Genomic DNA, 13,912 nt, shown 5'->3' with positions numbered 1-13,912 from the left:
ATTTCTTGACTAGATTCTTTGTTGACTCATCATTCTGAACAAAAGTGCTTTCTGCATTTCTGCCTTTGCCGTGCTAGGCTGCCTACATGACAGCCACATGTGGCCAAGCAGCCTCTGGTTCCCCATAGGTTGCTCCTTTCCCCATCGCTTTGATCTCTTTGTCCAGTCCCAGACCCTACACTTTGCACTGCAGCTAGAGGGCTTTCAGGGTCCAGTGTTTTGGCCCCCTGTCTGAGGCAGATAGTGGCCTCCTGCCGACCTTGGCTCCAAGATCCCCCACCACTTGTGCTCCACTTTTTACAAGTGGATCCAGGGCTTTTGAATGTGTTATTTCATTTGCCTGGAACTCTGTTCTAGACTTTCAACTTGAAGCTCAAGCACCCCTTCTTTACAATGCCTACCTGATGCTTCCCCCCACTGGCTCTATAGCACGTATCCTAGTTTTTCACTCTATAGTCACCTGGTCATTCATTAATGTGTTTCCCTCCCTGGGCTCTAGTGAGGTCCAAGGATGGGGATCGTGTCTGTTTTGTTCACAATTTTATGGAGCCCTGTGATTAACATGGAGTCAGGGCTTCATACATATAATTAGATGAAGGGAATAGCCCCGACATGACCCTCCCTGTGCAGTCCCACAGAAGCTCACCAGGGCGGGGTGCAAGCAGGTCCTAAGTGAGGCTTAGCCGCTCGCCTCCTCCAGAAGTCCCAGTACAGGTACCACCTTGTAGAGGGTAAATCCTAAAGCGAACATACAAAAATGGGATTACTGAACTTCTTACTCGACAATCCACATTGTCTACTGAATGTATTTGTGGGGCACCTGGGTGGCTCAGTCGGTTAAGCATCTGCATTCGGCTCAGGTCATGATCCCAGGGTCCTGGGGTCGAGTCCCACATCATGCTCCTTGCTCAGCAGGGAGCCTGCTTCTCCCTCTGCCTCTCCCCCCACTCACGCTTGCTCTCTCTCTCTGAAGTAAATAAATAAAATCTTAAAAAAAAAAAGGTATTTGGATATGCATATTTTTTTCTTCACTTTCTTGTAAGGAATTTGATAGTTCGTTGCCATCGTGATCTCAGTTTACTGTGCTTCCTTGAACTCATAGCCCGTGAAAAGCTCACCTCTTCAGGTCACTTGTCAATTTCTTCTTTTAATCATATAAGAATTTTATTCCCCTTCCCCCTATTGGATTTCCTTTTTTGGTTTTCACTGCTGGGATGTGTAGGGCTCAATTTCCTGATGAACGTAGTAATATCCCCTCTACCCAGGTGTCTGGTTGCATCTGTTCTGTCATTTTAAAAGTCATTTTTAAAATTATTCTACTGTGCTATGCTTAATTATTAGAGACAGTTCAGGCCTTGTTAGTAGAAATATATGTTTATATATTACATCGTATATTATACAGTATATAACATTTTATTTGCATTACATGTTACAGGCATATGATGTATACATTATATACATTACATATATTACAAAACGCTTATACCCCTTTTTTTAAACACCATAGTGATAGCAATCCATATTCTTCATTTGGAGCAACTCTGGCGAGAGACGATGACAAGAATTTGTGGAGCATACCCCACGACCTGTCCCACACAGAGGCAGATGACGACAGAATCCTGTACAATCTGATAGTCGTTCGAAATCAGCAGGCCAAAGATTCGGAGGTAAGCAGGCACCGGTGGAGATCTTGCCGGGTGCCGATGATAATGGCCAGTCGGAAAAAGCAGTGACCAAGAAGGCCAGCTTAGAATAAAGAAATGGAAAGGTGAGCTGTTCGGAACGAGGGCTGTGTTTTAGCAGCCTGGGGGTGCTAATGTTAGTTAGTCTTGGTCGACCTGCTGGATACACAGATGAGACCGCCTTCTAGTTATGACCTCAATGATGCAAGGATTACAGCGAGAGCGAGGCAGTGCTGCTGAAGACGGTGAAGAGAGCGGACCATCTTCCATGCCTTAGCTGTGTTTCTGTGATTTTTCCAGTTGCTTAGCAAACCACAGTTAGAAGATTCAGACTGAAGTGGAAGGTGGAAGTGTATTTTGCATTATCACAATTTGTGCATTAGCGGGGTCTGAATTAGTTTTATTTGTTTTTTCTTTTGGTAGCTTCTTAAATTGTGCATGTTGATTAGATAGCCGTGTATCATAGTTTTTGTGATGAGGCATGAAATTGATCTTTTTTTTTTTTGGTAGTAGCAGTCTTTAAAATTATTAATTTTTCAGTGTTTTCAGTGTAGTTTTAGGTTTATGGAGAAATGGAGCAGAAAATACAGCCACTACATCCTCAGTCCACAGTTTTCCCCATTACCAACATCTTGCATTGTGGGGGGGGTACATTTGGTACCGACAGTATTGATACATTTAACTAAAGTCCAGAGTTTACATCTGGGTTCACTCTTTGTAGCATATATTGTACAGGTTTTGACAAATGGATAAAGACAGGGGCTGAAAATACTCTTAGTCAGCTCTTATCCCCAAGTTATTGGTATGGGAACACTGGCACATTGAAAAGGAGCGAGCTATAATAAGTTAAGAGAAAACAACAGGGGAATCATGTTTTGTTTCCTCCTTATGGTACTATGTATAATACAATATAATAGAGTATGATGGGTATTATTTTCCAAATAATACTAAGTTTTCTAAATTCTGTGTTTATCAGTTAGTTCTGAGTGGATACCCTTATTAAATACAGACGTCATGTTTTACTTTGTATCTTATAGTAATTGAAAAGAATAGGGACATTGAAAACCCCAGACTCTGGCTCTGAAAAGAAGTACCAGAGAGGGTCCATGTGTGTTGCTGGGGACAGGTGGCCACAGCAGGGGGTGAGGGGGGTCATCTATTCCTTATCTGGGTTTCTTTATTTTTGCTAATTAGTTGCTTAATTTTTTCTCCTCCCAATCATGCATTAGCAGGAAGTGATAACTTTCAGAAGAGCCCCATGCCTTTTTATTCTGTTTTGGCTTGGATGCCTTTCGGTGGGGGGTGGGGGGGTGGGGGGGTGGGAGGTTAGAAGCAGATGTGGGAGTGGGGATCTTCTGGTTGGGGCGGGGCTGACAGTTGCCTCTGGTCCTTCAGGTCTTGGTGACGGTGGCCTGGAGTGTCTACAGTGGCTGTGGAGGCGAGTCCTGTCTTAGGTGTGGAGCGCTGATGAGGACTGCCTCTGCTAGACATCTGTCACAGGGTTTAACAGTATATTATACAGTATATCACACCCCGGCTGTGTTCTGCTCTGTCCCTGGCTTCCAGTGTCCCCTGCACAATTCTGTCCTCCGCTAATAACACCGAAAGCATGTCATCTAGCTACTCCAGCCAAGTCCTGCCGCCTGGCTGTCCTTCTGGAGCCTATGGACAGAAGCGTGTGACCTGGCTTTCCCCTGATGCGAGAGCCACCCCTTCCTTATCCTACTGAACTGGGCTGACCAGGGAGGGTTTCTTTCTGCCGGTGAGGATAGACCTCTTCTGACCCAACCGTGCCCAAAGCTGCTAACAGCAAGAGGGCCAGAGTAGCTGGTGCACCCCCCCCCCACAAGGCACCTGGATAAAAAATTTTTTCATATTTTTTTCCAAACACTTGAAAATATATATAAAAGCATATGTTAATCTATCCTTCATTTCCCCCCACATTACATACTGCTCCTCACCTTGCTTTTTTCTACTTAATCATCTATTTTAGACCTAGGTCCCTTTCAGGACGCTCTAGATTTACCTCATTCTTTTGGGGGAGGGGTCTCTGATATTCTCTTACCTGGATTGGCCATCACTTATTCAACCAGTCCCTAGTAACTTTTATGTTGTTTCAGGGTTTCTGAGGTAGTGTTGCAGTGGATATCCATATATACTTGCATGATCTTGGATAGATTTTCGGGGACAGGAATTGCTAGGCCAGTCAGGGTACATTTCAATGGTGGAATTGCCACAGAGCCTCCTTCTTGGGGGAACCTAGGAAAGATCCCTGAGACTGTGGAACTGGGGAGCATTGGAAGCTTATCCTGTGCTCAAAGGGAGCAGCTGCTGAGTTCCAGGCAGGTCTTTGCCATGCTGACAACGTGGATCTGGAAGTGCCAGAACTTCTGATTTTTCTTTTTAAAGATTTATTTATTTTAGACATTGAGAGAGAGAGGGAAGGGAGGGGCAGAGGGAGAAAGGCTTCAAGTAGATGCCACATTGAGCGTGGAGCCTGACGAGGGGCTCAATCTCACTACCCTGGGATCATGACCTGAGCCGAAACCAAGAGTCAGGTGCTCAACCAACTGAGCCACCCACGTACCCCATAGAACTTTTGATTTTGAAGGGAAGATGAAAATCCAGATTTACAAATAAAATGTCCAAATTTTTATTTATTTTATATTTTTTAATATTTTATTATTAGGGAGAGAGAGCGAGTGAGCACAAGCAGGGGGAGTGGGAGAGGGAGAAGCAGACTCCCTGCAGAGCAGGGAGCCCATTGCAGGGCTCGATCCCAGGACCCCGGGATCATGACCTGAGCCAAAGGCAGATGCTTAACTGACTGAGCCAGGTGCCCCACATTTTTAAGTGATAACTCACATTTAAAAAATGTGTCAGCTAGACAAAATATGTTTGTGGGCTGCAAATATACAGGGCACATTTACAAGATGGATGACTACTACATATTATTATAGTTATGTTGTCTGGTATGAGCAAGAAACGAACCCACCGTTGATGAAGAAGATGGAGTTGGGAGCCGGTTGGGTTGTGTTTTAAGTTTGAAGGAATTCCTTGTTTACTACTGTTGCTTATTTTCTTTTTCACAAAGGATGAAACTGGTACAAATGTTAATTAAACAGAGGGTTTTAGTTTTCTACCTAAACAGATTCTACCTACTGAGGTACAAGGAACCCAAGATATTCTTGTATGATACAGTTTAGAAGCTCAAGCAAGGTATTAAGGAAAACCAGGCATTATGGTTTTCCTTGAGTAGACATAGCCATGCTGGGAATGTCCCTATTTGGAATTCCCTGAAAAATGAAAAATAATTTCAAAATAGTTGTGTGTACTACCTCCATTCCCCTAGTGGTAGGAAATGCTGCATATTGTGCTAAATTTGCACTGTTTCCCCAAAATGAAAAAAAAAAAAATCAGAAAAGCAGTGTATGCAGAACAAATAATGAAGCAAAGCCCAAACTTAAAGTTACTTGCAGTGACAGAAGATGTAAAACGTGACATTATTGAAATAGAATAGAATGCACTTTCATTTGCAAAAGCTTCAAAAGCTAATTGAAAACAGACTTCCAGCAGAAGAAATAACGCATCTGCAGACCTCCACGCAGTGGAACACTTACTGCTCTTGTCTTCGAATGATGCCATAAAATACTTTACGTTTGAGAAATAGTGAACAGCCTCAGAATCCTGCCCCTGAATCAGGATCGTTCTGTTCATTCCCATTAGACGAATTGTTCTTCACATAATCCACTCTGTTCTAGGGAGCTTACAATGGTTTATGAAAGATCGACGCCTCTTAATTTTTTATTTGGACACCTGATTTTAATCATACTGAATTTTCTCGTCCCCCAAGATATCAATAACAGTGAGAACAGCTCTAGGCACTGTTCAAGCACGTTGCACTTATTAACTATGTCCTCTTCACAGCAACGCGTGAGGCAGGCACCATGATTATTTCTTTTGGAAGCAACTTGTGCAAGGCCACGGAGCTAAAAACATGCAGCCGAGATTTGAATCTTGGCTTCGTGCATCTAGAGACATCGTATATCGTGAACACCATGATTGAAATCATGAGAAGGGAACAGGTATTGTCAGCAATTTGATGTAGATTTCAAAATGGGTGAGCCGCGTCTGCCCAAAGCCTATTTCTGTGACTTGTGGATGCTAGGGGATGAGAGCTGTGTTTGAGCATGAGGATCGTGACCTCGTTTTAGGTAATGTTCTTGGTCGTACTGTAGCACACCTTTCCCCGGTGATGCTTTTCCGTGGGGATCGCAGCCAGTCCAGGCTCCTGTCCCAGGCTTCTGTTTTATCTTGTGCCCTTCCATCCCATCTCTGCTTTGGTTAATGTTCCCTGACTTCTGTGTTTTGATGTCCTTTCTGATGGTTCAGTAACAGTCAACATTTTTACTCTGCTAAAAAAGGCTTTTTATGTTTGTTTATGGAAATAAATGCTAAAAGTCCCATCGATCTTCTAAAGCACTTTTAAGCACTTTTCTGGTTCAAAACTGGTCACGTTTATTTGGTATGATCAGTGATAGAAATTCTATGCCTATTTTTCTTAAGTCATTACATGCTCAGAAATGTCTGTAGTTCTCATGACCCTGTGCTGCCTTTCCATCGCTGAGCGAGGTGGGATTTCTACACCAGGAGGAATCATGCGAACATCAGGTGCTCGTGTGGCTGGAGTGATCCCATCGAAACCATACTCTGCTGGATTCTGGGGAGCCAAGAGATGGTATTTTATTTTAAAACTGTAGGCGCAAAAGCATGAAATGATCCCAGTTTATAACTCGTTGGCTCTACCTGCATGTCAGGATTCTGCTGGGAGAATGTTGCCAGGCATTGTAAACAGCTCATATAAAATGCCTAAAATAGCCACAGATCTTCCCAGGGTTGGTGGCAGTGCCTGGAGTATACACTTAGCCTGGCATAGCCCTGGTGCTGAAAGAAAGAGAACACAGGAGTTGAGTGGAGTATCTGGTGGGAGGATGAGAGGAACCAAGAGGGAGGGTTGGGGGCCGGCCACATCCCTGTGACACACATATGGAGCCCGGGATAGGCCACTGGGCTCTGCATGACAGTCTCCCCGGGTCTCCACACATGGGCTGAGATGTGCTCTGGCAGGGCTGGCTGGCTTCTCTGTAAGTGCTGAACTTCGGCTCCTATTGGAGATGGGACCGCAAGCTCTAGGCCAAGCCCAGAGAGTGGAATAGTAGAAAATGAAAGCAATTCTCTAGCTAACTCTGGGTTCCCCCAAAGGCCTTTTTCTTGCGGAGCCCGGAGCGTGCGGATTGTGGAAGGTGGCCATACTCTATCTTATTTTGCTAGTGAATACTTGGGTTTGCGGGCGAGAGAATAAAAATTCTTATTAGGATCTGAGTATCAAGTGGTCTTAGCCTCTGTTTTCTAGGCGATAACACTGAGTATTAATGCTGTGGGCTAAGCAGCCCTCTCCCCAGGCAGACTGAATCCTCATAGCAGCCCCGGGAGGGAGGCATCCGGACCCTTGAGATTAAGGACTCTGAGTTGTCTGTACAAGGTGCTGGAGGGAATGAATGGGAATTTGGGATCCCAGCTCAGTCTGGATGACCCCGAAGCCGGTGTGGAGACACTGCTCCCTTCTCTCCAGTGAGCTTAGAAAAAGCCTCAGTGGAATCCTTTGGGTCAAAGACAAACTTGCCAAACAGATGCTGACTTCCTGCTTCCAGTAGCCGCTCCCGTCTCTGTATTTGCTGACATCACACACCCTGTGCCAGCTGAATCACACGGTGACTCTCGTGTTTGTTCAGTATCAACATCTGTACTGGCCACTGGATGTACTATCCTCCAGATGCTGTTGCTTTGGGACTTTTTTATACCCCAGGCCCCATTCCTGGCTTGAAAACCCACTGGACCACACCAGAAGATGTACTGTCTGGGAAGTTCCTTTCTGTTCTTCACCCACCGATCCTTTAAAAAAAAAAAAAAAATATATATATACACACACACACACACACACATATATATATATACAGAATATATATATATACACAGAACTACAGACATACATATATATATATATACACACACACACAGAACTACAGACATTTCTGAGCATGTTATGACTTTTATATATATATATATGCACAAGCATTTCTGGAGAGCAGTGTTAAGATGTTGTTTTCTTACAAGGTAGATAGTACATCAAAGCTGTATTTAAGGCAGCAGATTTAAAACAATAAATACTAGAAAACTTGATGTATACGTGAAATCATTGGATACATGGTAGGGTGTGAGGTGGTAGAAAACACGGGCTTTGAAATTAGACAGATTTAGGGATAAAAGTTATACTCTTCCGTGTTTTAGCTAGATAACGCTAAATAATTATTTAACCGGAGGGGTGTCATGCTAGTTATTGTCTACTTCGGGACCCAGTCACAGGGCTTAACTAAGAGGAAAAAGAGGCACTAATATCAAGCATGCAGGGCCAAAGATAGAAATTGGGGCTGGCCTAGACAATTTGGGACATAGGATCACCTTTCTTTTTTTGATTGTAAAATGTATATAACATAAAATGTACCATTTTGACCATTTTAAAAAAGATTTATTTAGTTATTTGAGGGAGAGAGAGAGAGAAAGTGAGCACAGGGGGAGGGGAAGAGGATAGGGGAAGAGAGAATCTGAAGCAGATTCTCCACTAAGCATGGAGACCACACAGGACTCAATCTCATGACCCTGAGATCATGACCTCAGCTAAAACCGAGAGTCAGAGGCTCAACTGACTGAGCCTCTTTTAAGCTTAATCTTTTAAGATTATTTATTTATTTATTTGACAGAGAGAGAGAGAGAGAGAGAGAGAGCGAGCGAGCAGGAACACAAGCAGGGGGAGTGGGAGAGGGAGAAGCAGGTTTCCCTCCAAGCAGAGAACCCAATGTGGGGCTCGATCCTAGGACCCTGGAATCCTGACCTGAGTCTAAGGCAGACACTTAACCAAGTGCCCCCATTTTAACCATTATGAAGCACCAGTTCAGCGATATAAGTACATTCACATCAATGAGCGACCATCACCACCATGCATCTTCTCGACTTTTTTTTATCTTCCCACCCTAAACTCCCTACCCATTAAACAATATTACCTCTTATACTTCCCTCCCCCGGCCCCTGGTAGCCACCATTCTACTTTCTATCTCTGTGAATTGGACCACTGTAGATACCTTGTATTAGTGGGATCGTACAAGATTTGACTCAATATCAAATTTGGTTTTCGCTAGAACAAATGAGATCATCAGAGACGCCTGCCTGTCATCCGGTCAGGGTGCCTCCTGCGTGCATTACCAGACTCTCACCACAGTCTTCTGATGTAGACAAACTGTTAATGAAAAAGAGAGAGCCAGAGCTCTTTGGGACTTTCTGCAATCGTGTCATGCAGAAATCGGTTTCTGACTCAGTGTTCTATACAGTGGACTACAGAGTGAGGAAGGAAAGCCATCAGGTTCTGAGGATTTAGAGCAGACAGTTGAATGATTTTCTTTCTTCTTTATTTTATTTATTGATTAATTTTTTAAAGAATTACTTATTTATTTGAGAGAAAGAGAAAGGGAGGTAACTTGGGCTCACGCACACAAGTAACCACACACCAACAGGTGGGGAAGCAGAGGAAGAGGGAGAAGGTGAGAAGCAGACTCCCCCCTGAGCACGCAGCCCTACACTGGCCGATCCCACCACCCTGAGCCGAAACCAAGAGCTGGATGCTCAACCAGCAGAGCCACCCAGGGGCCCCTGTCCTTTAATTAAATGTGAACAGGAATAAACTGGTGTTCAAATAAACTGATGGCCATAGGACTTCGTAGAACATACACTGTCCAACTTATTTCCCTCTTAAGGAAATGCCAATGTATGTCTGATTATTTTTTCAAAGTCTAGGCTATTCTCCTATACAAGATTTGTTTCAACAAAAGCTCAAATTCTGTGTTGATTTATTGGTTAATTTTGTTACAAATGATGTGTCCAATGTTGAATGAAGCAAGTTTGATTTGGAATTATAGGGTCAGTTATTCTATGTCTGAAAGGGTATTTTGCTTTTTTTTTTTTTTTTAGAGAGAGAATGAGTGTAGTGCATGTATGCACAAGCAGGGGGTTTGGAGGGGCAGAGGGAGAGAGAGAATCTCAAGCAGATCCCTGCTGAGTGGGGAGCCTGACTTGGGGATCAATCTCACGACCCTGAGATCATGACCTGAGCTGAAATCAAGAGTCAGTTGCTTGACTGGCTGAGCGACCCAAGTTCTCCAGCCTAATATTTTTAAGTCTTGATATTAATTTAGTGCTAACAATGTAGGAAAATTATTTTCTGTTCTTCCGAGATCCCTCACCTCTCAACTCAGCATGAGAACTAACTGGTTGATACTTCCATTCTGTTACTTTCTATTTTCATCATAAAAAGGACCCACTTCTAGGTTCACAACTATTCTTAGGTCAGTGTGATGGGTGCGTATGTGGGGGAGGCTGGTTGGTTGTTCATGCAAACCCACAGGCTTGCAATACCATGGGTGGTGTCACTCCTGCCCAAGATCTGGTGATCAGCTTTGCAAGGTCTTTGAACTTGAATTTTTCAGGGCATCTAGAACTATCTGAATGTAGAGTGTGTTCTTTGGAGAAGAACTGTATGAGCATAGCTAGAGTTCTTTGGAGAAAGAAACAACAGAAACGGTTAGGCTGTCTGTCTATCTATCTATCTATCTGTTGAGAGATATTTATTTTAAGGAACTGGCTCACAGTTGTGAAGGCTTGGTAAATCCAAAAGCTGATAAGGGAGACTGCAGGCTGGAGACTCAGGGAAGATTTGCAGTTTAAGTCCAAAGGCAGTCTGGTGGCAGAATTCCTTCTGGATTGGAGATTACTCATTGTTCTATGAAAACCTTCAAGTGATTCATTTGGGTCCATCCATGTTATGGAGGGTAATCTGCTTTACTGAGAGTATGTCAATTAAAATATTAATCTCAGTCCCAGAATACCTTCACAGAAACATCCAGAATAATGTTTGACCAACTATCTAGCTACTGCGGCCCAGGCAAGTTGACATATAAAATTACCCATCCGGGGGGGTTTTACTAACAGTTACCAAATTCACAAGAGACTGTTGTATAAACCCAAATGCATATAACCATTGAGGGGGGGCATATACCTGAGTGGTCCCAGCAGTCTTTGCCCTATAATAAAATTCGTAAGGGAAATCAGTGACCAGACTAGAAGGTAGCTTGGTGGAAAGGAATCAGACTGTGAGAACGATGGCAAAGTGCATTTATAGGGCACTTACTGTGTATTCGGTGCTGCTCTGAGTACGTTAGATGTACTATGCTAACTACCCCTGTCCTCCAGGTGTGAGGTACTTTCACCTCCACTATCAAATTATTCATGCCATTTCGTTAGGACACCTTGCCCCGTGATGGTAGTAGATAGATATTTCTGAATACCACCCTAGGGTAACAGTAGTTTCAGGCACTGGACTCAGGCATGGATTTGGGAGGGCAGGCAGCAGAACGTAGAATCAAGAGAAATCCAGAATAATTTAATATCTCCAGACACTGTCGTCCAAATGAAGCGCCCAAATGATTGCAAATAGAATTTAAGGCACGGCCAAGGCCCAGCGAGTCCTACCATCCCATCTTCTGCCATGAGACCTCTTGACTATCTTCTCAATCTCATCATGGTATCATCTCTACTGCCCATCGGTAGCTACTGTTCTGCGACTGAAGTCTAACTCTTTTTCTTGCTTTACTATTTAATATCTAAAGCTGCCCTTAGGGCACAGAAACCAATGAGGCTTTTGAGTTTGAAGGAATCTCTGCCCAAACAGACTGTGGCAGCATTCAGGAAAGACCTGCATTTTTCTCTTGGCCGGGACACGAGAGAGCCCACGGGAAGTGGTTGCCCAGAATGGAATCCCTTGTGATCAGAATAGCGCCTCTGCTTCCTCATTTGTCATTCTGGCTCCATTCACCAGTTTGCAATCCTTTTTAAGGTGGAGTAGCCTCGATATTGAACCTGAATTAAATCAGTTCCCTTGGCAGCTTTGCTGTAACAGTCCATCCTATGGATACTCTCACACCGTTAAACAGAGATACGTGGGCTCCACCACGTTATTTTGAAAAGTAAAAAAGCTAGAAATAAAATAATCCAAAGTACTAGTTACAAAATCAAGAGGGAGGGAATTATGCTCTGTTGCTAAGGGGGTATAGGTATCCTGTCGTCCTGCTCGTAGAAGAGCTAAGGCTAATTATAGTTAGGAGAGTTTCTGGAAGGTTACCTATCAGCTTGTTAGTTGTGGTGACTCCTGGGGAGCAGAGGCACGTGCAGAGAAGGAGACTTGTGTCTTCCTGTAACTTCATACTCTCGGTACTGTTTGACAACAATTTTAGATCATATGCCTGTATCACTTCACGGATGCCTACTTCATGTCAAATCGTTGTTTCACAGCACACTTTATGGTGGCAGTTTCCCTGGGGTCTTTGTACACCGTTCTGGTTTGCTGTTGGGAGGGTGTGCTGGAGGAAGGGGAAGGGGAGGGAGGGGGGAACCAGAGAATGGGAGTCCGTTTAGGAGGAGCAGGAACAAACTCTGAGCAGTCCTGCCAGAAAAGGCTGGGGCAGACCCTGCGGGAGCAATCAGTCCCTTTTTATCTTTCCAGCATTGTCAGATCCTTCTGCTCAATCAGGCTTCTTCTCTGGAGCTCCCTTCCCCTCCACCTGCCTGCTGCAGTTGGTAATTAACAGGGCTTTATTTTTGGCTTCTTCACCTCCTGCTTCTCCCTCAACCACGCCTGCCCCCACTCCTTCCTTTGGTTGGGTTTGCTCATCTCAGAATAACCAAAAATGGCTCTTAATTGCACGGCGCCTGTGCGGGTCCAGGCTGCTGGCATGTTTGGCCGTCCCGGCGGGAATGCACTCATCTCTGGAGTTTTGGCAAGATTTCTGAAGAACTTTGCTTAAGAGCCACTTGGCTGGCTTTCTGGTTTTGACTGAACTCATAGGGAAAATGGAGTTCTGGTGGGGGCCAGAGCTCCTGCTTCTCTGACTTAAAATCCCCAGAGTGTTCTAGAAGGACCCTCCCTATAAAACCACCCTTCACTCTGGAAGCCCCAGCCCTAGCTACCTGGTTACACGGGATCAGGCTGTTTCCAGCATGGCAGTGAGTGGGGCCCTTGGATGGTTTTGCAATAGAAGAGGCAGGCGCCGGGGCTCAGGCATGCAAACTGGGGACGCCCTCTTGAGCTGTTCGTCATGTCTCATGACAAATGAGTTGAGGTAGAGCCAGGCCCAAGCTCTTACGCCACGTTGTTGCCATCATTAAGTGAAAGAACTTGGAGCACATTTCAACAGACCAGAGTCAAAATTAACCTCGTTCCTTCTTCCATAAATAATGTTTCGCGGTCAGAGGCCACAAGCATGTGGGAGAAGTGCTTTGGGGCCACAGGCTGCCAGTCCTAGCTGTGGAATGAAGTCTTTCAACCAAGAACCAGAAGATCAGGTGCTCTAGCAGACCAACCAGGCCCGATGTTGAGCAAGGGACGAGGGAGGAGCGTAGCAGGAGTAAGTCTTTCCGGAGCACAACCAGAATATTTTTGTTCAGTTGTAGAGCTGAATGTACTCCAGTCTGTTTGAGCTGACTTGCTGGTTTTCTTTTCTTTTTCCTTTCCTTCCTTTTTTTTCTTTTCCCTTTTTCCTTTCTTTCTCCCCCACCTCTTTTTTGGTACCAGCTTTGATGAATTTCCCAGAAAATTTTGAAACCAAGTCCAGGTGTGACAATGAAAGTCCAGTGCAGTTGAATTTACTAACCACAGGCCATGCTTCATGGCTGAGACCTTTCATCCATGAGCCCTGGGCTCTGTCCCAGGCTGTCACTGACAGTCTGGGAGATTCTGAGGGAGCTAGAAGTAGAAATGGCAACAGCTTGTAAGAAGAGAGACCTTCAGACCAAGGACTGCTCAAGCATGGTTCTTCCCACCCAAGCGTGACAGCGTGCGAAAATGAATTCTAAGATGCCCTCTGTCGTCTTACACCATGTATGCTGTTATCTGTGTAAAGTTAGCAAAGTTTTGGCATTTTTTCTAATGGGAAGTCACTGTAGTACGTCTCTTCAGGCCAAAGTTTGGAATGGGTTGCGTAATGAGTGGGGATGAAGTGGGGACATTTGTGGCCAGCAGGAAGGGCAGCCTTCACCTGCCAAATGCTTCCCTGCGCTCTGGGCCCCTC

At 44.5% G+C, this 13,912-nt stretch overlaps 1 protein-coding gene across 2 annotated transcripts in view; it reads left to right on the top strand.

Annotated features, from left to right (window-relative positions):
- The window catches only part of MREG (melanoregulin), a 58,481-nt gene that overhangs the window by 15,878 nt on the left and 28,691 nt on the right, over positions 1-13,912 (top strand). Inside the window, exon 2 of one of the 2 annotated variants that reach the window (XM_047720999.1) lies at positions 1,508-1,667. The exons of the other annotated variant lie outside the window; for it this stretch is intronic. Within the exon in view, the coding sequence (XP_047576955.1) occupies positions 1,508-1,667 (160 nt within the window). The remainder of the gene's footprint in view (positions 1-1,507; positions 1,668-13,912) is intronic. 2 annotated transcript variants of the gene reach the window in all.

Source organism: Lutra lutra, chromosome 3 (assembly GCF_902655055.1).
Source record: "Lutra lutra chromosome 3, mLutLut1.2, whole genome shotgun sequence".
NCBI classification, from domain to species: domain Eukaryota; kingdom Metazoa; phylum Chordata; class Mammalia; order Carnivora; family Mustelidae; genus Lutra; species Lutra lutra.
Note: the sequence above shows the minus strand (reverse complement) of the source record. Positions and strands in the feature narration are given on the sequence as shown.